The sequence below is a fragment of the Condylura cristata genome, unplaced genomic scaffold (assembly GCF_000260355.1).
Source record: "Condylura cristata isolate star-nosed mole 26May11 unplaced genomic scaffold, ConCri1.0 scaffold00028, whole genome shotgun sequence".
Lineage (NCBI taxonomy): Eukaryota > Metazoa > Chordata > Mammalia > Eulipotyphla > Talpidae > Condylura > Condylura cristata.
Window position 1 is genome coordinate 24417479 of NW_004567129.1, and position 20815 is coordinate 24438293.

The following is a 20815-nucleotide window of genomic DNA, read 5'->3' on the forward strand; positions in this document are numbered from 1 at the left end:
TTTATTTCACAAAGTTCTGCTGGACAGGGTTAGTAAAAAATGTTATAAAACTCCAGAAGATTTCCCTGTGGCCCTTCAGTGGTGCTCTCCCTCCCGCCCCCCCACCCCCCGAAAATTATGTTTTCACCTCTACCACCATAGCTACTTCTGCTTGCTCTTGACCTTCATATAAAAAGCATCATACACTGAATATTCTTGGTCCGGGAAGTGCTGACTCTAGGAAATTGACTAAAAGATTTTTGTACACTTAAAAATAATCTTACCTGTGGGAATGCAAACTACCACTATGGAAAACTGTTTGAAGGTTTCTCAAACTGCTAAAAATGGAGCTACCATATGACCCAGCAATCCCATTCCTGGGTATCTACCCAAAAGACACCTGCACCCCATGTTTATTTCTGCTTTATTTACAATTGAAAAGACATGGAATCAACCCAAATGCCCAAAAGTAAGCCCAAGGGGATTATAACTGAGATGGAAAAATGCACAAAAAGATGTAAAAAATAAACTATTATATTTAAAAGAAAAAATCACCCTTGAGATGAAAATCCACTATTGAAAAAAAATTTAAAGTAAATTTGCAGAATTAAAAAAAAAAAAAACAAAAAAACACCTGCACCCCCATGTTTATTGCTGCTTTATTTACAATTGGAGAGACATGGAAACAAACCAAATGCCCAAAAGTAGATGCTAGATTAAAAGATGTGGCACATACACAAAATGGAATATTGCTCAGCAATCAAAAAAAGATAAACACATGCCTTTTGCAGCAACATGGATGGGGCTGGAAGGGATCATGCTTAGTGAAGTAAGCCAGAAAGAAAAAGAAAAATACCGGATGGTTTCACTCATAGCAGGAGCATAAAGGACCGGGGGGGTGGGGGGGGGGAGATAATAGTGAACAGCCCTTTGCCAGAGACATTTTATGGAGGTGGAGTGGGGAATGGGATCAAACATGGGGTGGGGAGAGCAGGACTATGTTGATGTCACACGAGTGATTTGGTGATGGGAAGCCCACGGGGATTACAACTGAGATGGATACAAAAGTGTACAAAATGATGTAAAAATAAACTATTATATTATAAATAATAATAATCTTAGCGTATCAGTTGTCTTAAAGAAGCAATTTCCAGTCAAAATTCCTAAAGGTCAACTAACACAGTGTTGTTCTTAAGAAAATCCTAACATTTAGAATGCTTGTTAATCTAGAAAACTCACAGGACACATTTAGTTAAAGGACAGGCACATTGGATATCCTTCTGCATATCCTTGTAGGACTCTTGCATATCATTTGAACCACTATGAGAGATGACTCTAGAGACGTTCCCAAATGTGGTTTTAAGCACATCAAATTAGACTAATAAATGGATGACAGCAGGTGGTTAACAAATGGGTGACCAGCACAAGTTGGACAGGACCGTCTGGAGCATGTCAGCACCTCCTCTTAAAGATCCTTCGTTGTAGCTCTTATTCCCTCCACAGCCCTTTGTCTACTAGCTGCCAGCCCTAGAGAACAAGGGGTGCCTTGTTTTTTCTCTCTTTTTTTTACAGAGTAAGCTGCTCCTTTGGGGAGCTGTATTCAAGTCCCTCTGTCACAAACATAAAATATGCTTGCGTTGGGATGACAGAGGGGTTTGCTTACTTTTCTTTGTGCTTTCTTATCTAATAGGCTCTGGATTACTGCCACAGCAAAGGAATCATGCACAGGGATGTGAAACCTCACAATGTCATGATAGATCACCAACAGAAAAAGGTACCATGGGGAGACAACAGAGTTGGCCTGTACTGTAGTTTCTGGAGACCTGTGCTGCCTGCGTGCTTTTTTTTTTAGACTTACTTTATATAAGCGCAGTAGGTAGCTGACCCCAACTGTAATAACTTGTTTATTTTGGTCATGGTTTTCTGGAGAACCTCAAGGTAGAAACTTCAGCTGAGTTTCTACTTCTTAATGACCCTCAGACCAATCTCCCGGGCCTTCATAGTATGCTATTTTTAAAATCCAACTCTGGTTGTCTCTAATTGCTGAGTAAATGAGTCAACTAGTAGTTAAGTTAAGGAAGAATTGGAGTGCGTCAGTCCGGAAGTGGGGTATATGATTCCAGCCACTCTTTCACTGCACACTGTTAGTGACAGGGGAGTTTGTTGCACATGTAAGTGGCATGGAGGCAGGAAAAACGGCATAAGCTCTGCTGACCTAGCGAGCGCGATAAATGAGGATAACTTAAATTGGGAAAGCGTGCTCTGCTGTAGGCCCCTTACACGGTTGCTGAAAAGTGTAGTTTTGGGCCAGTATACTTGTCTAGATGTTTGGTGTGACCAAATAGTTATCTAATGTGGGTCACCTAAGGCATCTGCATCTAGAAACTCTCATGTCACGTGTCCTATTCTGTTGTATTTGTAGCTGCGACTGATAGACTGGGGTCTGGCCGAGTTCTATCACCCTGCTCAGGAGTACAATGTCCGTGTAGCCTCGAGATACTTCAAGGGACCAGAGCTCCTCGTGGACTATCAGGTAAAGTGCCTCTGGATTCTTCATGTATTTCTTTGGGGCTTTTCTTGGTTTGTCCTTTAGTTAAATCAGTGCAGATACATTTCAAACCTAGACTTCATTCCACCCCAAATGATAACTTCAGGTTTTTCTCAGCCTTTTTTCTCTTCCTTCACTTTGAGTTCTAAGATAGCTGCAGAGATCAACTGAAAGCTAGAAATTTGGCTCAGAAAAATGCATTTGTTATACCTGTAATTGACTTGTTATTTCCTCAGATGTATGATTATAGCTTGGACATGTGGAGTTTGGGCTGTATGTTAGCCAGCATGATCTTTCGAAAGGAACCCTTCTTCCACGGACAGGACAACTACGACCAGGTGAGCAAACACCGTGTGGCTCTTACATTTGAAGACAGATGGCAGAGGATAACATCCTTTGGCAGGGATGATGTCCTTGAGCCACCAAAGCATCACATAGTATCTGCATAGAGACTTTTCTTCAATGTAAAGAATTTTCATAAATTTTTTTGACATCGCTAGTTTCCCCAAAGGCAGAGACAGATAATACTGTATATACCCAACTTTCAGCCTTAGTCTGTGAAGATTCAGCCTGAGTCTGTAAAGAAGTCAGGCACCCCTTTGTCTGATAAAACTGGATTCTAATCATTGGATTGTCACAGTAATTGTCAGTTTCTAGATTATTGTCATAAATTGTGTTACCATCTTAAAGGCAGCTTGGAAATTTGCATTCTTGTGAACTTTATGTCTGTGGGTGTACATCTGTCTGCTCCAGGCCCAGATCTGTATCTGGCCTCTGGAGTTTTAACGCTTTGCGAGTCTGGTCCCCTGGTGCATCATCCTCACGATGTGCTGTGAGTTCTGTGCTCAGTGATTTGGTCAGTTTGTTTTGTGTTTCAGCTTGTTCGCATTGCCAAGGTTCTGGGTACAGATGAGCTGTATGGGTATCTGAAGAAATATCACATAGACCTAGATCCACACTTCAACGATATCCTGGGACAGTAAGTAAGAGAGAAAGAAAAAGAAGTGGAAAGGTTAGCTTTCTAACGGCCTTGCCCCCTTTCTAATCACAACAAAATGGAAATATCCTTTTTCATCCCATGTGGGTTTTTTTTTTAAACTAATTTTGAGTTCTTTGGACATTGTTTACATATAGATTTTCTAGTTACTTAGTTTATCCAAGAGAATAGCAACCATCAGTAGAAAATAGAAAACAGTTATAATGTTAACAAAAAATGCTTTCAGTACAGTATGTATGCTTATTTTAATGGGGAATCTTAGGAAGTTGTAATGCTTCTTTGAAGTAAGAGATTTTATAGTTCTTCTGTATAGTGTGTTTTCTACAAAGAAGCAAATTTTAAAGTACATTTTCAGAGACAGTGTGATAATGTTGAAAATTAAATGTGTTGACAATTTTCAAAAAGTATTTTCTGGAACTTCCCTGTTTCTGAAGCTAGCACTAATTCTACCTGATGGCTAATGAAAATTAGTTGCCTTATGCGACAGCCAGAACTGACTAAAATTGATTCCTGGGACATAAAAACTAATCAAGGATGGTTCCACCAATTCTGAGTCAGATGTACAAGTTTTAATTAATTCTATTTATCAGTTCCATGGTATTAATCACCATAACCATGGGAGGATATCATAACCATGGGGGCAGCTACCAATAAGAATGAGATTTTTCTTGACTTTAGTCTTCCTAAGTAGGAATTGTTGTGGAATTTAGTATCCAAATAACGCTTTTCTTTTCTTCTCAGACATTCACGAAAACGCTGGGAAAACTTTATCCATAGTGAGAACAGACACCTTGTCAGCCCTGAGGCCCTAGATCTTCTGGACAAACTTCTGCGATACGACCATCAACAGAGACTGACTGCCAAAGAGGCCATGGAGCACCCCTACTTCTGTAAGTCTCTGGGGCTGATTATTAAAGGGGAAACCTACTGCCTTTTATCTTTGAGGCCAGGCTAGAAAACTCTCAGTATTTGGACTGAATCGTATTTAGAATTTAGCCTTGTTGGTTCTAGGAACTTGAGATAGATCTGTTTTTGATCCCTAGCGGTTTTGCTTGTTCACCACGTGGCTGCCTTGAGTTTCCCCTTCCTCATGGCCCTCAGTTGATTAATCAAAGGTACCTAAAGCTAGTTTTCAAATCTATACATTTGTGTGGAAACCTAAGCAAAGAGGATTTTTCCTCTCAAAAACAAGTAGTAATAAGGTCGACATGGTGTATTTTAAAAGATTGAAATAAAAAGTTTGAGGAAAGAATTCATGAAAACTCTATCTGAATTGATGACTTCTTAAGTTTGCCTTAGAAGTGGATACATATGGTATATTTGCAGGCATACACTTCTCCCTACAGATAAAGTTTGTCTCAAATAAATTTCCTTCTTCTTATTAACAATTTGAGATGATTTTTTCCAGTCACAGAGGAGACTGAAAATAGGTAGATCCTATCTCCATTGTTCAGTGACCTGTCTCAGTACATTCTGAATTGAGGTGACAACTTTCAACAGCTGAATCTTGAACAGTGTGTGTTCTGTTCCATCTCCTTTTTTCCTCTCCAGAGATGAACTACATTTTACCAGAATACATTATTATGTGGTCTTGCCTGTTCTGGCCCATAAGCATTAGTAGACAGCGTACTTCAAAGGGCCTACCTTCCACATCTCGGATGAATGCAACTCAGATGTTCTCTTAACCAGTTTCTGGCATAGAAAACTGAAAGCAGTTTTCACCCTTTGAGTTAGAGTAAGAATGCTGCCTCATTTATTTATTTTTTCCTGGCCATAAGAGAGGCATTAATTAGGATTCTCCAGAGAAAAAGAACCAATATACTGTCCATCTGTCCCTTCATCTATTTCTGTATCTATGTATTTTCCATTCTACCACACACCCCTTTGATCTTTTCTCCTTCCTTCCTCCCCTCCTAACCCCAGAAACCTTGTTTATCAATGTCTGCTAGTTTATGATTCTTTTGCTTACTCAGATCATCCACTTTTATTTCTTATTTTACTCATATAAGTGATAACGTTCACTCATTGTCTTTATCTTCCTGTCTTGCTTTGTTACACATAATTCCCTTAAGCTCCTTCCAGTTTTGCTGTTAATAGAAACATTTCGTCTTTTCCTGTAGCTGAATAGTATTCCATAGTGGCTATGGTTAGCTCTACCAGTGGTTAGGGCTGTTACCAAGCCCTAACTATTGTAATGATGCTACAGTGAACATTCTGGATATATAGTTTTTTGAGTTGATGGCTTCATATTTCTTCAGATAGATACCAAAAGTGGGATTGCTAGATCAGTGGTATTTCCTTTTTTTGTTTTTGTTTTTTTAGGGTAGGTCCAGGCTGCTTTTTTGAGAGTGAACATGCCCATCGGCTAGTGTTTATATATGATGTTCATAATACGTCATTCATGATCTGTCTACATGTCTGAATACATGTAGGTCTTCCAGTGGCCTTTTTTATTCACACTCTCCTCCAGACTACTGTTCTTGCACTCATAGTGCAATATTGTTGGTTATGGAGGTTGGATATGTTTGTATTCAAGGAAAATAACTCATATAAAAAGCTAGTAGAAATTTTGAGCAATGGAAATTAGTGTTTCTGTACCTTTCCTTTCCATGAGTCTCAGTGGTTGAGCTTCTCCACGGAGGAAGTACAGCATCTGGTTTCTCCACAGCTGTAACTCTGTATTTGCTGTTGCTCTCCTGACCCTCTGTGTCCCTGTGGCAGAGCCGGGCTTGTCATGCATTGTCCCCCACACTGGCCAGCCCTGGGTCCACTGACTTTCACCCCGTTTGTTGCAGACCCCGTGGTGAAGGAGCAGTCCCAGCCGTGTGCAGATAACGCTGTGCTTTCCAGCGGCCTCACGGCAGCCCGGTGAAGACTGGAAGGCGACGGGTAATACGGCATTGATGCTTGCCAATAAAACCAACCAACCAAACACACATCTTGAAGGAAAACCACAGTGTGATAAAAAGAAATTCTAGTCATTCCTTCTAAATGCAAAGAAGAGTAAAGACCTAAAAGTCTGTCATAAAGAAAGAAACTCCCCAGTACTAGTCTACAGGGAGCTGCCACCTGGCAGCCTGACGAGGCACACGGTTCAGGAGCTGAGGGGACTCTCCCTGTGGAATGCATGGGAGACGAGAGACTCGGGGTTGTACATTCACCTTTATTTAACAGGAGAACACTGTTGAATTGACCCGTTAAGTCACCAAGCTCTGAATATCTGACTTCCTATCTATTCCACTGTGGTCTGGGTTTCCTTTGGTGAGATTCAGGCTCAAGTTTTAACAAAACGTCAGCAGAATATACTGACACCAGCCTCATTTATGAAAAGGAGATATTAAAACAGTGACAGTATTTTTTTTTTTTAAGCTCTTTTACAAATTCATGTTTTATGTATTTTTTTATGACATGAGCTCTCTAGGAAATGTACCTCATCCCTGCAGTTTTCTTCTAAGTGTTTTCATTTGGGAGCAGACCGCAGTCACTCTCACAGGCGTCCCCTTTGCTATCAGGGGCATCACCTGAAACCTTGCAATGCCATGAACAGGTCCATCTGTCTCATCGAAAGTTCGATGCTAAGTGCTTGACTGCTAAGAGCTCACTGTAGCCTTTGTTGATTTGCCTAATCATAAAATCTTATTAATATTTTTTGTGTGTGTAGCTTTGCTTTTTTTTTTTTTTTCCCAAGCCCTGTTAGGAAAACCTCACCATTTTCCAGCACATCCCTGTGTGTGCACCTATTTTATGCACCTCTCAGAACATTCTTTTTGTTCATGACCATAGTTAAAGCTGGAAAGTCAGTGTTCAGGCAGGTCAAGGAGGGGAAAAAAATGTCCTCTTACAATCTATTCAGGAAAGACTTGCTGGGTGAAAAAAAAAATGTAATCTCCCCTTCCCCCTTTTTGCCTCTTTTTTCCCCATTTATTTCCCGCTATAATCAGGGTAATCTGCACTTTTAAGCTCTGTTAGGTAATGCATGAATGTGATGGCCAAGATGCGCCTTTCTCACAGGCAGGGCTGGCGTTGTGGGGGGGGGGCCCCCTGACAACCCACGTGGCTGCAGACGTCAGCATACTTGCTTGGGGAAGGAAGTGGAACTCTTGGAGCAAGTGTCAAAGCTTGGGACCCACTGTGCTAATCTTCACACTAGCAAAGGAAGCTAGATTTTGGTTTTTAGGAAAAAATAAAATAGGGCTGATTTCATTTTGGGGATTTGTCACCAATGCAGTTGTAAGCAGACCCCCACCCTTCCCCAGCTTCAGAGCCGTGTCACAGCTGTGGGACTTCACACACCTAGGCTAGAGCTAGAGGTGTCCACATCACATATAGGATTTCTTTATTTAATAATGCCATACATTTTTATAAGGTTAGATTGTTTGTTTGAAAACATCTGTTTACATTCCATATTCCAATAAAATCATATTGGTATTGGTAGTAGGTCCTATCTCTAAATGTAGATTCTATTTTTGTCGTTTGTTCTCTGGGAACTTATAATGCAAATAAAACTCTGTGCTAAGAGTTCAGCCTACAGATTCAAAATAGATCCCAAATCCAGGAAATGCATTCAGTTAAGGTTCTCATACCAATACTACCTGCCTGTGTTGTGCATTGTGTATATTAAACGTATACATTTGTTCTACCTGAAAATCAAGGATGAGATATGAACTCTGAGCTGAACCTCTGTGGCTCTGTCAGGCAGCGAGTGAAACCCAGTGTTTTGGATCATCAGCGAAGCCTTCTAAAACGCCCTTCTAGGCAGCACTGAGCTGTTGGTTATTATCAGGGAGATGTGCCACTGTGTGTCTTTCCTGCTCCCCTACCTCTCTTGTCTCCTCGGTGGCCTAATCCTCTTCCTGCCCCCACCTATTTTTTTTAAGTGGCCTGTCAGGACTAGGCAGGGGGAGCCTACTGGAAGTTCTGAGTGAAGCAGTAACCCCATTTCTGTCCCCTGGGCCCCCCAGGGGCGATGAAAGCATCTGGAGGAGAAAATCAGGTGATTTACTTCTGCCTCTCTCTCCTTTGATCTCAGTCAGTAGGCGCAAACACAGCCAATCTGCCTGTCTTTGGGTTCTGCAACTGCAGCTTGACACAGGAGTAATTTTTTTTAATGCATACGGTTTACTTTGCACCAGCTTTACTTTTTACCTCTTCATGCCTTAGACATACAGCATAACTCAGTTTAAGTGCTCGCTCCTTTCTGTCTGGTCTTGAGACCCAGGCTCACTGGCTCACTTGCTGGCTGTAGTTCTTTCCCAGGCTGAAGTGTGTCCAGTTGAGACCTTTTCTCTGTCACTGCCTCCAAAAACTATTTTGTGTCCAGATTCACCTAACTAACCTGAGATTATACAGTTGTCACCTGGGTAAAGAGCTGGTCTTAGAGAGTTCCAAAAGAAAGGGGTGAGAGAATGTGTGTAGGAGTGGGAGTCAGACTTAGACTAACTGTGTTAGATGTCCCCACTCAGTATTGTTTTCAGTTAGGATGTTACTCCTTAAATTCATCTCAGTGATTTCCATTCGACATTGTGTTTGCTTTGTTACCTTATAACAGGTTCAAAGTGCCTCTGCTAAGGACTCAGTTATTTCTAAAGAAAAGCAAAAAATGTGGGGAACAGGGTAGTGTCACACTGTCGTCTCAGGTACTGCCTATGTTCAAGAACATAGACCTGGTGTGAGAGAAGAAGGTTCCTGTGCCAGATGCTGATTGTTTATTGGCCGCCAATGAGCATATGACTACAAGGTTTTGCTTCAGCCAATCGGTCCCATGCTGAGAACAGCACTGATGAAGCACTAAGTAATTGTTTTCTTCTGTGGTTTGCTTGTGACTCACTCTCCCCTGGGTCATGTCAGCTAGCCTGCTCCTAGCCTATCCCCTTGGCGGGTGCTGGGTGGGAAATAATGCCAACCAGCCATCTTGTCTCTGATGGAGTGCGAGTGTTGGCTCAGTGAGGCACTGAAGTGCCAGTCACTCGCCTGGCGCTCCTGTGCTCCAGGTGTTCTGTAGCACACGGAAGCTCCCCAAGCCCGAAGCCTTGTGAGAAGGAAGGGGACTCTCAGACTGATGAGAGAAGCGGGAAGAGCTTGTGAACTTTGGGGGCTGGGAGAGAGGGAGTTGCTAAAAGGAACCAGTTAAAAAGAAATGTCTAAAGGTGGAACTTGGAGGATGTCACTGTTCGAGGGGCACCAAGAACATATTTTGGAGTGGGCACTGCCCTTGCACTGGTCCCGCGCGACTGAGAGGTGGCGCTCAAGGCAGATGCCGAGTCCCAGAGAGCTGGCAGGCTCAGTCTGCACCTACTCAGGGAAATGATGCAGGCTCGTCCAGGTGCTGCATTGAGGAAGGTAGAATCCAGACTATTTGGGGACACAAGCAACAGCTGGAAGAATTTTTATATACGCATTGCAGTGGATTTAAGAAAGCTCGTAAACGGTATCCTTTAATGCCAGTTCAGATTAAATGATTCATTTAGAAACCCGTGTTACCGTATGAGAACCCACAGGAAAAAAGCAAACTTTTTCTCCTACGAGGAAAAAAGGAGTGGATAATAACTGATCAGAATTGAGGGCATTGAAATTTAAAACCTGAAAATAAAAGCAGGGTCCACACAAGCACACAAGTTTTGTCAGTGAGCTTAATAAATTAAGACTGAATAATGTCCTGCCTTTAAAAATTAACCCCCCGGGTGGAAATGGGGGGAGGGGGAAGGGAGTGGTGAAACACCCGGCTGAGAAAATCAGTGATAACTGATACTTTGGAGCTTTATGGATGTGTGACTGAACACGGCCCCAGCCAGCTGTCGTGGAGGCTGGGGATGGCCACGAAGGGGTGACGCAGGCGGTGCATATGCATACTTTGGTGTAGACTCAACGATGTGCTGCAATGTGAAGCTTAATCCTGAACTGCATGTATTGGGGATTGTTTTAAAAAACAAAACTGATTGAATCAATAAATTAACCGTTTTTCACTTGCTGGCTTTTCTTGCTGTAAATGGTGACTGAGAGGTGGGGACAGATCTAACACCCAGCGGACAGCTTGGATAAATCATCACGATCCATGGAGGCGACCGTTTCCTTCTTCCGTTTTCAGAAAAGAAACACTGCTTGGGTTGTGATCCTTTACAAAGGACTACTTCAGACACAGTTGGCCACCTCTTTGTATCACTGGATAACTCATGTATGACTGACGTGCTGCAGCCCTTAGACAAAAGGAAAATTCCGTGTTAAATCCTGTTTTCATAAATAAAAATGTTGATTATCACCAGCCTCCCAGACGGGAGACAGGCCACTGCTATGAGGACCGTAAACTTGTATTTCCTGTCTCGGGGCAGAGGAGGGGTAGACCTTGAACTGCAACGGTGTGTGGTGGTTGCAACCAGTCACCTCGGTGTCAAGACTCCTTTGACAGAAGCGGGACTAATGGGGATGGGAGGTGATTCTTGAGCTTCTGAAGTGCACCACAACACCTGCCTCTTGGGGTTGGCTCGCTTGATTGCATGACCTTGAATGTCGTGACACTTGGTGGCAGAGCATCCTGCCTTTGTGAAGGTACACCATCCCCCAGCCTTGCAACACGAGCAAGTTTACTACACTTGTTTGGCAGATGGGGGTGTCTCCATAATTGGGGTTCTTTCTTTTGCCCTCTCTGTAGAGTTGGGTGCTTAGAAATCGCTGATGTGCTTAAAAACAAAAGTCGTTTCTTAACGGCCCATGCAGCCTTGCTCAGATGCTAAACAGTAGAATCTTCCTTTACCCAAGAAAGTTTTCCCAAGATGTTCTGTGGGACAGCCTCCCCGGTGCATGGGCCTCTTCTACGAGTACCAGCTTCTGGAATTGTTCCTGCAAGCATCTCACTGCCCATTTCACTCTACTGGACATGGAGGGAGAAATAGATTCTCTGGCCATGCTGGGCAACAGCTTCCCGAGAGCTCTCTTGGGTCTGAGTTTTGGTGCATTCTACCGTTTTCCTGTACAAAAATAGTCACCTGATTCTTAGCCCCCAAGACACTCAGTACATCAGTTCAGATCTGATGGGAATCTAGAGTCACCTGATGAACTTGTAACTTGGCTTGCACTGAAGGGTCAAGAACTTTTGTCCTAAAGTAGTGTCCCAGATCCTCATGGGGAGACCACATGGTCACACACATCCAGAGTGTCCCCCTTGCGCTCACAGCGGTGCCCAAAATGCCTCTGTTAAGTGGTGATCAGAAGAGGAAGAGGGTCCCGTTTGAAATCTGAAGCCAAGTCCTTCTTGAGTAGGTTTTTCACAAAGGGTATGGGGAAGGCAAGCTTTTCTCAACACTTCAAGAGAAGGGAACCACACGCACGTGGAGGCCTGTCCTCCCTCCCGGTCAGATCGATTAATGCCGTCTTTCCCCTCCTCCCATCTCTCCCCAGGTCTGTTGCGGTTCCTCCCACTTTTCCATAAGCAGAACAAGAACCAAATCAAACGTCTTAACGTGTGTAGAGAGATCACGTGCCGTGGGCAGACACAAAACGGTGGCAGGTTTGGCGAACATGAACTAGACCAGCTGAAGGGCAGCCCACCACCGTGTATCAAACCTCACTTCCGAATGTAAAAGGTTCACACGCCTTTGGCTTCCTGTTGACTTCCTCCTGACCCAGAAAGCATGGGAAATGTGAAGGGTATGCAAAATGGTTGTTGGTTCCAATTGTTCCCTGTGCCTTTGACTTCTCCCGTGGCTGCCTAGTTTGGGGCAGCCCACGCTAACGCCACAGCAGGGGAATGGCAATATATGGCATGATGGGCAGTTACATATTATAATTTTAAAAGTATATATTATTGAATAAAAGGTTTTAAAAGAAATGTATGGAGAGTTTTCAGTATGGAAGGGGCCGTTAACCCAGGCCTGAGGCCACAGAGGACTGAGTGAAACAGGAGGGCATTCCTGCTAGGTTCTAGAAGGAAAGCAAGGGGAAGGCCCAGGGGTGAGAAGTTGAAGGGGTCTGGAGTGATCTCACCCTGGGAACGGGGCAAGCAGCAGCTGATGCAGAGAGACCTGTGAGCTGGAGAGGCCAGGCTCTGTCCTGATCCCTCCTTCCAAAGCTGGTGAGCCCCCTGTAACTCGGTGGTAGCTGAATGAGCCCACAAGTGAACATAGGAAGGTAGATGCCTTAGTCCCCTGTTTGCTTTCCTTGTGCTCTTATCCCCGTACTTCACCCCACCTCCCAATTCGCCCCATCCCACCCGCCTCGGGTCCCTTCTGGAAAGCATCTTATACCCTAGCGGATGCTTGGCTCTGCGGTCCTGCAGCAGATAAGGGGCTGGGGTCTTGGGAACAGCTGAGGGTTGCTTCTGAGCGCATCCTGTAGCTCCCGTGAGCAGGAAGGAAATGTGGCCCTCTCAGATGTGAAAGAGGATAGAATGAAAGTGCCAGTTGTATTTGTTAACTGAAAAAATAAAAAGCTGTTTTGCACATGCGCCTTGGTTGGCTCCCTCAGCTCTCCCCTCCCAGGGGGAGGTGGAGGCAGCAGCAATCTGGCGGCTGCTCAGCCTTGCCACTGGTGATCTCCCATTGCCTGTAGAGAGCTGAAGTGAGAGGCAGATGCCTTTGCCCAGGCAGCTGGACGGGGCGCCGGCTGGTTCTCCACAAAATCACTGGTCTGCACAACTTCCTTCTCTGTTTTCTCTGCTGCTTGTCCTGAACAGGTGACTGTGGGAACCCAGGTGCGGACGTTCAGTTTTTGAAGCGAGTATGGGGGGGAAAGCAGAGAGGCCCTTCAAGGCCACCCCGTCACAGTGTTCCTCCGATCAGCTGTCGAGTCTGAGCAGCTCCTCAGGTGTGGAAACTTGAGACTGCACGCAAGGGTCCACAGGCCCTGCTCTTTCTAAGGCCAACAGGACATCGAGTGGATGGACGTGGTGCTCCCCAGCTCCTTCAGCAGCATCGTGTTCTCGAGTGTTCTGTCTCGTCAGGCCGTTTTTCACTCAAGGCTCTGTGACCTTTGGTTGGTTGCAGACCCCTGGAACGACATCTCAGTGTGTTGCCATGAATATACCCCGGGAGCTCCTGTGGGTGCCATGCCTCAACTGTGGTTTCTGTCAAGACAGCGTGCTACTCTGTGTTGGCCTGCTGGCACTTAGGACCCTTCCGGGTGGGAAGGGTCTGTTTGGAGCAGTTAACAGTAATATGTTTGGGAATTCTCTCAATGGCATGATCATGGCTTTGTCCTTAAATCTCCCTTCTCAATCAAGTGTCTCTTTAACTTCCCAGTGGGAAGGTCTTGTTTTCCAGAAACCTCTTGGGCACGCCAAATACTCTTGCCTCTTGTGGGTGATTGCTGTTGGGTGGGAGAGTGTTTGGTTGTGGAATGAAGGCGTCTTTGTTTGTTATTTTGACCTCTAGGAACTTGCTAAGCCAAGAGCAATCTAAAGCTTACCTATGTGTTTGGAAGTTCTGATCATCAATCCATATCTTGCAATAGTGCTCTTTATGTTGGGCTGCTTGAGGTAATATATTCATCGGATTTACTTGATTACCGAAGGGATATAGGCCCATGGTAAAACAATTCAGATAACAAAGTCATTGTTGACAGTACTTCCCCCTGTCCCGCCACCACACATACATAGATACTTCTTTCTTCCCTTGGAGCTAATGTTGAAATTGGGCCTTGATCTTCCCATTTTCCCCTATACATTTATTAACATTTTTGAAACTATAGTGACTTTTATTTCTACAGAAATATAATCAGACTTAACGTTCTTTTTTCTACGAAAGAAATCTGATTTGACAAAGTCTTATTGTTTCAACATGTAGAGCTCTACCCCGCTTCTTTGTGGCTGCATAGTAATCCATTATGTGATGTACCACATTCTAGGTAAATCACCTTTCTTGGCAGATTGACCAACCATTTTAAGTATTGCTGCAAAGTAATCCCTTATTTATCAATACTTACCTGCCTTTATAAGTATTGCTGCAGTGAACAAAATTGCACATTTTTTATAATAGGAATGTTTTTGAGATCATTGTGCCATGTGATTTATTTTGAAACAAAGGGAATTGTTCAGATTCAGAAAAAGCAGTTTTCCACCTCCTTCTCTTGCTGACAAATGCTAAGATTGTGATGCCTTTAATCATGGAATCCTTGGAGGACTCAGATACTTGGAGCAAGGTGCCCAGGTTTCATGCACTTGCCAGGAGCCTACTTTTCAAAAAGGCACGGACTCTTAACAAGAAAAATTAAAATATATATAATGACATGTTTTTCTCATCCTGTGAATTTCATTATTCATTTGCTTTTAAAAATATGTTTATTAATGAAGAGTCACAATCACAAAATAACCCTAAGTTCGAAGACATTCTAAAGGTCTTTTCCAGAAAGTTACAAGATAAAGACTATCTTAAACATAAAGACTATCTTAAACATGAAAAATGCTGCCTTTTAATATGTTTCAGGTGCTTGGAGGAGGAAAGCTTCAAAAGCAAGCAGGCAGAGGGGCTCCCCACATTTTAAAGAAGGGGTCGGAATGTGCTAGGTACACAACCCTTTGCAGAATATTCTACAATTAAAATGCGCATCTCAAACATTGTGCTGAGCATGTACTAAGAAGCAGCCAAACTCAAAAGGTTACATACTGAATGATGCAGTTTACATGACTTTCTGGAAAAGACAAAACTGCAGGGATGGAGAAGAGGTCCCTGTTTTCCCAAGGGTTACAGGCAGCGGGGAGGAAAGAGTTTGGCCTACCAAGGTAGCATGAGGAAATCTGGGGTGATCCATCTGTTCTGTATCCTACATGGCTGTGACTGCGTGACCTTGTCTTTGTTAACACTACACCAAAAAGAGGACATTTCACTGTATCTAAGTTTAAAAATAAATTCTAAAAAATTAAACAGTAATGTACAGAGCCCCAGTAAAGTCCCATTTGAACTTCACTTGCAGATTAGCAGGCGCCTCGTCCGCCAACCCCTGGCTCTTTCACTGATGTAATCATGGCTGACGCTCTTTGGATTTAACCTCTGCAGCTGGGGTCCAGGCACCCTCCATCTACCAGCGGTCTTTCAGGGCAGCTCTCATCTTTCATCTTCGCTCTCAGTTAAGGGGTGATTCTTCAGGCACAACTCCTCACCTCATTGCTACACCTCCCCACCCCCATCAGCAAGGAAAATAAACTGCGCAACGGTGTATGGCAATTCCCGGTCCTTTGGAGGCCAGGTGCTCTGCACTTGGACGGGGACAGATACAGTCTGGGTTCTATCGTCTGAGCAAAGCTCTTGTACACTGAAAAGGATGTCTGTAGTTGCTGGTGTTTTAAATATTATCTTAATTATTAAACCGTCCGTTGAAAAGTGGAACTTGTCTTGTGTCTTTGAAGTTAACCTACAAAACTAGTTTGTGTTGTATAGAGAGAGGAACACCTTTCTTCCCTCTCTGATCATGCTCAATTCAAAACTAATGGGTGAAACCATAAACTTGTCCACACACAATCTAGTTTCCTTAGACATTTCAGTCAACCACATGTTTCATCAATTTGATACACAGACACTTCCAGTAGTAATAGGAAAGACTGAAAACCTGATAAAAATGTACCTAAGTATTTAAATACTACAATGTCTAAGTCTAAACTCATAATCAGCCTTTTAAATAGTTGTCGTTTATAAGTCTATAATTTTCCTAGCTATTAAAATTTGTTCTAAGTATCAAATCTCATAGGTTAGGCTATGGTAACTTCCAAATATCTTAAATAAGAAAACACCACAATAATCAGAAACGTTTTCTTCAATTTGACGCAGATTACTGACATCAAGTGTTTGATTTAATTACCTTAGCCCCCATACTCTGCATACCTCACCAAGGTGACTTACTCTCTCTAAATTCACGGCCAGAAATTCTGGACTGAGTTCACCCCAAACTATGGGTTAGCCAGCTAAGCCCCTTTTGTAGTAGTGGGGTTCTCAAGACCACTCAATAGTTTGTGCATCATGTGTTTACCTCTTACACAACTTTTTTTTTTTAAAGATTTATTTATTTAGGCCCTCCCTGGTGGCGTAGCGGGTTAAAGCACTGCACTGAGAAGCTAAAGCCACTTCCGCATGAGTTCGATCCCCGCCTGCCCCGGAGGAGACCACATGGCACGGCAGACCTCTCCTGACCCGCCCGCTGCTCCCCTCAGCAGTGTACTTCGTCGATCTGCCTGTTCTGCTCCCCGCTCTGTCTCTGGTGAATCCTCTCACCCTCCGCATCCTTGGCCTGTACCCCAGTTCTGTATGAATAAATAAATAAATCTTTAATTAAATTACTTTTTTAAAACTATGAGATGGGGGTCCTCCTTAGTGGCACAAAATGTTGAAGTGCAGCACTACTAAGCTAGCTGTGGCCACTTCAGCAGAATTCAATCCCTGGCCAGGTTGCTGACCCACATGGCACCGCAGACCGTCTGTCTCCCCCACTATGCCTCTCAGCAGTGTATTTCAGTCATTCTGCCTGTTCTGCTCCCCGCTTTGTCTCATCACCCCTGCACTTCTGGCCTGTAACCCAGTTCTGTATGCATAAATAAATAAAAACATGAGATGGTATGTGTACAAGGCATTTGTAGTAGTATTTGTAATAGGGACAGACTAAATATAACCTGATGTTTATCTTTAGGACTGAGTGATAAATCACAGAGGATTCGTTCAATGGAGGGCCATGCAGTTATGAAAGGAATGACTAAGATTTTTAATACACTGATAGTAATCTCCAGGATATACTCTCCTATGAAGAAATCAAGTTGCAGAAGTGTGTATGATGTTAGCTTTTATTGTACAAGTTTTTTTTTTTTTTTTAAGATTTATGCATACATGAACTGGGGTACAGGCCAGAGTTATGGTGGGGTGAGAGGATTCACCAGAGACAGAGTGGGGAGCATAACAGGCAGATTAACTGAAATACACTGCTGAGGAGAGCAATGGGCAGGTCAGGAGAGGTCTGCTGCACCATGTGGATTACATCCCTGACTGGGAATCGAGCTCATGATGCAGTGGCTGTGGATAGCTTCATAGTGCTGTGCTTTAGCCCGTTGCACTGACAGGAAGGGCATAGAAAATTTTTTTTAAAAGAGAAGAACATGAGAGTATATGGTAAAATAGCTAATATATCTGTAGTTTGAGTTTCAGGGAGAGTTAAAAAAAATGGTGCAGAACAATATTCTGTTATGATGCTAAGCTATTTGAGAAGATAGTGACTAAGAATTCCCCCCAAATGATGAAAAGGTTAACCTACATATTCAAACAGCCTGGTGAATCTCAAGCAGATTTTGTAAAGGAAAAATGAAAAATTAAAGGCAAAACCTAACATTTCCCCCCCAAAAGATTTATTCATTTATGCACACAGAACTAGGGTGCAGGACACAGGTGCAGGGGTGGTGAGAGGATTCACCAGAGACATAGTAGGGAGCAGAACAGGCAGATCAACAAAGTACACTGTTGAGGAGAGCAGCCTGCCATGCCTTGCGGGTCACCTCCCCAGCCAAGTAGCAAACTCATACCGCAGTAGCTGATGCCAGCTTCACAGTGCTGTCTGCTTTAACCCGTTGTAGCAACAGGGAGGGCCCTAACCAAGTCATTTTCAAGCAGCTTGAAATCAAAGAAAAAGAAGAAGACATTTGATAAGCAGACAAGGAGGGAGAAACACATTATGTTCACTGAACAATAACAGAAATTAGAATGGACTTCTCAATAACAACAGTGGTGATCAAGAGATCATAGGATAGCATCTTTCAAAAGCTGAAAAACAAATTCCAATTGAGAGTTCCATCTCCAGACAAAATGATCTTCAAAAATGAAGACAAATACATTTTCATACAAATAGAAGCTGAGCAAATTAATAGCAGATTCACCCAACAAAAAACACTAAAGAAAGAAACTCACACAAAGGAAAAGATCTTTAAAGGAAGTACAGATACCCAGGAGGAAATGAAGAGATCTGGTTAAGATAAATATGTGGGGAGGCAGGAAAAATGTTTTAAATTTAAGATTACTGATTGTTTCAAATATCACTAATAAGTACTATGGGGTTTATAACATAGTAAAAATATATGATAACTATAGCATAAAGGATGAGGTGGTAAATGGAATTCCATGGTAACTGGCTTTTGTCATGAGGCAGTAAAATGCTAATTCAAGGTGGAATATTATTAAGCTTAACACACATTGTAACTTCTTGAATAAATTAGGGTAAAATACAAAATAGGCATAACTAAAACATGAAGATAATTGTAAAAGAGAATAATGTAAAATCCTTAATTAAAGGCAGTACAAGAACAAAAGAGCAAGAAAGAGATGGAACATATAAATAGGACCTTAAACTCAATTGTTATCAGTAGAAACATTAAATGGAAATGAGCCAATACTCATTAGCTATTCATCTTTAAAAGGTTGTGAGTGTCAGTCTGGATTAAAATATGTTGAATATGTGCATATGCTATGACCTAGAAATTCTGGCACTGGATGCAAATGGAAAAGGTCTTCAGGTGAAGGGAAGATGAGCAACCATTACCAGAGCCGTGGACAGAGAAGACATCTAGTTCGGGACAAGAGAGGAGTGACAGGGTCATCTTCACCTCCCCGTTTCTTTGCTTCTTTCTATGGTCTCTTGTTGCAACAATAATGCACTACACATCAAAAAAAAAAAAAAAAAAGGAAAGGAAAAAAGATATGAAGATACCCAAACGCATAGTTATTTTTGAATGGCGAAATATGAGTCATTGTGATGATTGTGATGTTCTTTTTTCAGTTTCCTCAGTGAATCTATTATCTTCACCAGAAGAAAAATTTCACAAATGATATGTAGTCCTGAAGGGATAAATCTTAATTTTTTTCTATGATTATTGGTTATTTGGCTTTCTGCTTCTAGTCTCGATATTTGAAGCTTTTTCTCTACAGAATAATGTATTATATATATATTGTCAATGGTTTAAGTTGTATATAGTATTTAAATAACCATCATCTATAGTTATTTCTCTAAGTATTATCTCTTCTCTGTCCTTGTTTATCCCCCAGGAAAAATTTAATAACAATCAAGGAATAAAGTGTTCACTAATGTCAAGCATATAGAGTCACTAATGCAACCATATAGAGTGCCCAGAAATCATCTAAAAATAACAGTTTCACATATAAGAAGTTTTCACTTTCTACTGTTTAGAAGACTTCCCTGTGTCTGGAAACTGGTTAGATTGTCTACTCAGGTTTTGTAAGGACTAAATGACTTAATACAGGTTAAGGCAATTAATACTGTGCCTGCCACTTCACAAATGACCCATTGCATTAGCTATTATTAGTTGCTTTGATGATAAAGTTAGCTGTGAGCTCCTTTCTGTTAGCCACAATACCCAACACAGCTCTGGGCACAAAGTGTGATGTTTAGGTTTTTACCTAATTAATTAATCAAAGTCTGACTTGTCACACACATTCGGATTTCCCTCATACTTTAAATATAGTCAACGTCTTAAAAACTGCTCTAAGTATTAGCTCGTTAAAAGCAATCAGCTGATGAATTTTAGCAATTTCTGCTTTTTTTTTTTTAAACAAAAGTTTATTTTTACATCATTTTGTACACTTTTTTCCCCATCTCAATTGTAATCCCCATGGGTTTCCCATTACCAAGTCACCCGTGTGCCATCACCATAAGCAATTTCTGCTTTTATTTGAATGTTCAGCCTTTGCTTTCTGGTGGTTCGTTTAAGGCAATACATTTTCCTCAGAGTACTTCTTTAACTCTTGCATCCCACAAGTTAAGATAACGGTGTATTCATAGAGACTAAATCATTACAGCAACGGTGCATATGAAGCACTTAGCACATAGTGCCCAACACTGGTTAGCTCGCTTCAACTTTTTCCTATAGGTGGCCAACAAACAATTATTTGGCATTCACAAGACGCCAGGTAAGTAAACACCTGTGTAGCTGAGCCCACTCAGGGACCTGGCTTCCCTCTTCCCCTGGTGACTCCGCCTCTCCCCTAAGGGGGCGGGGCCTGGTCTCTTGCCCGCTGACCCCACCCCCGCCACGTTTCCATGGCACTACGCAGGTTCAACGTCGCATTCTCTAAATCCGCTGTCTTCTTCCGCTCTCTAAAGGCCGCTCTGGGATGACGATGGGAAAATAGTCCCTTAGCAACAGGATTCTTAGCACGAGGAGGCGGAACCAGGGCGGGGTTTAAGAGCAGGAGGAACAGGAAGCTCCGAGGCCTGGGACTGGATTGGCTGGATTGGACCTCGCGTTCTCAGGGGGTGGGCTCAAGTGGGCGGAGGGATCCTTCTGAGGCGGCGGGCGGCCCGCCGCCTCCATTTAAGGCGGG

The 20815-nt window shown here is 42.7% G+C and overlaps 1 protein-coding gene across 2 annotated transcripts in view; it reads left to right on the forward strand.

The window, feature by feature from the left end:
* The window catches only part of CSNK2A2 (casein kinase 2, alpha prime polypeptide), a 38002-nt gene extending 23809 nt beyond the window's left edge, over window positions 1-14193 (forward strand). The window contains exons 6-13 of one of the 2 annotated variants that reach the window (XR_001145893.1): window positions 1670-1753; window positions 2402-2512; window positions 2764-2865; window positions 3406-3506; window positions 4266-4414; window positions 6320-6413; window positions 11916-12164; window positions 13189-14193. Coding sequence is in view for 1 of the 2 variants with exons in the window: in XM_004690519.1 (XP_004690576.1) it covers window positions 1670-1753; window positions 2402-2512; window positions 2764-2865; window positions 3406-3506; window positions 4266-4414; window positions 6320-6396 (624 nt within the window). In the remaining variant the exon portion in view is untranslated. Of the gene's footprint in view, window positions 1-1669; window positions 1754-2401; window positions 2513-2763; window positions 2866-3405; window positions 3507-4265; window positions 4415-6319; window positions 6414-11915; window positions 12346-13188 lie in introns of those variants that run through there. The other variant, XM_004690519.1, reaches the window with a different exon arrangement.
* The last annotated feature ends 6622 nt before the right edge of the window (window positions 14194-20815 follow it).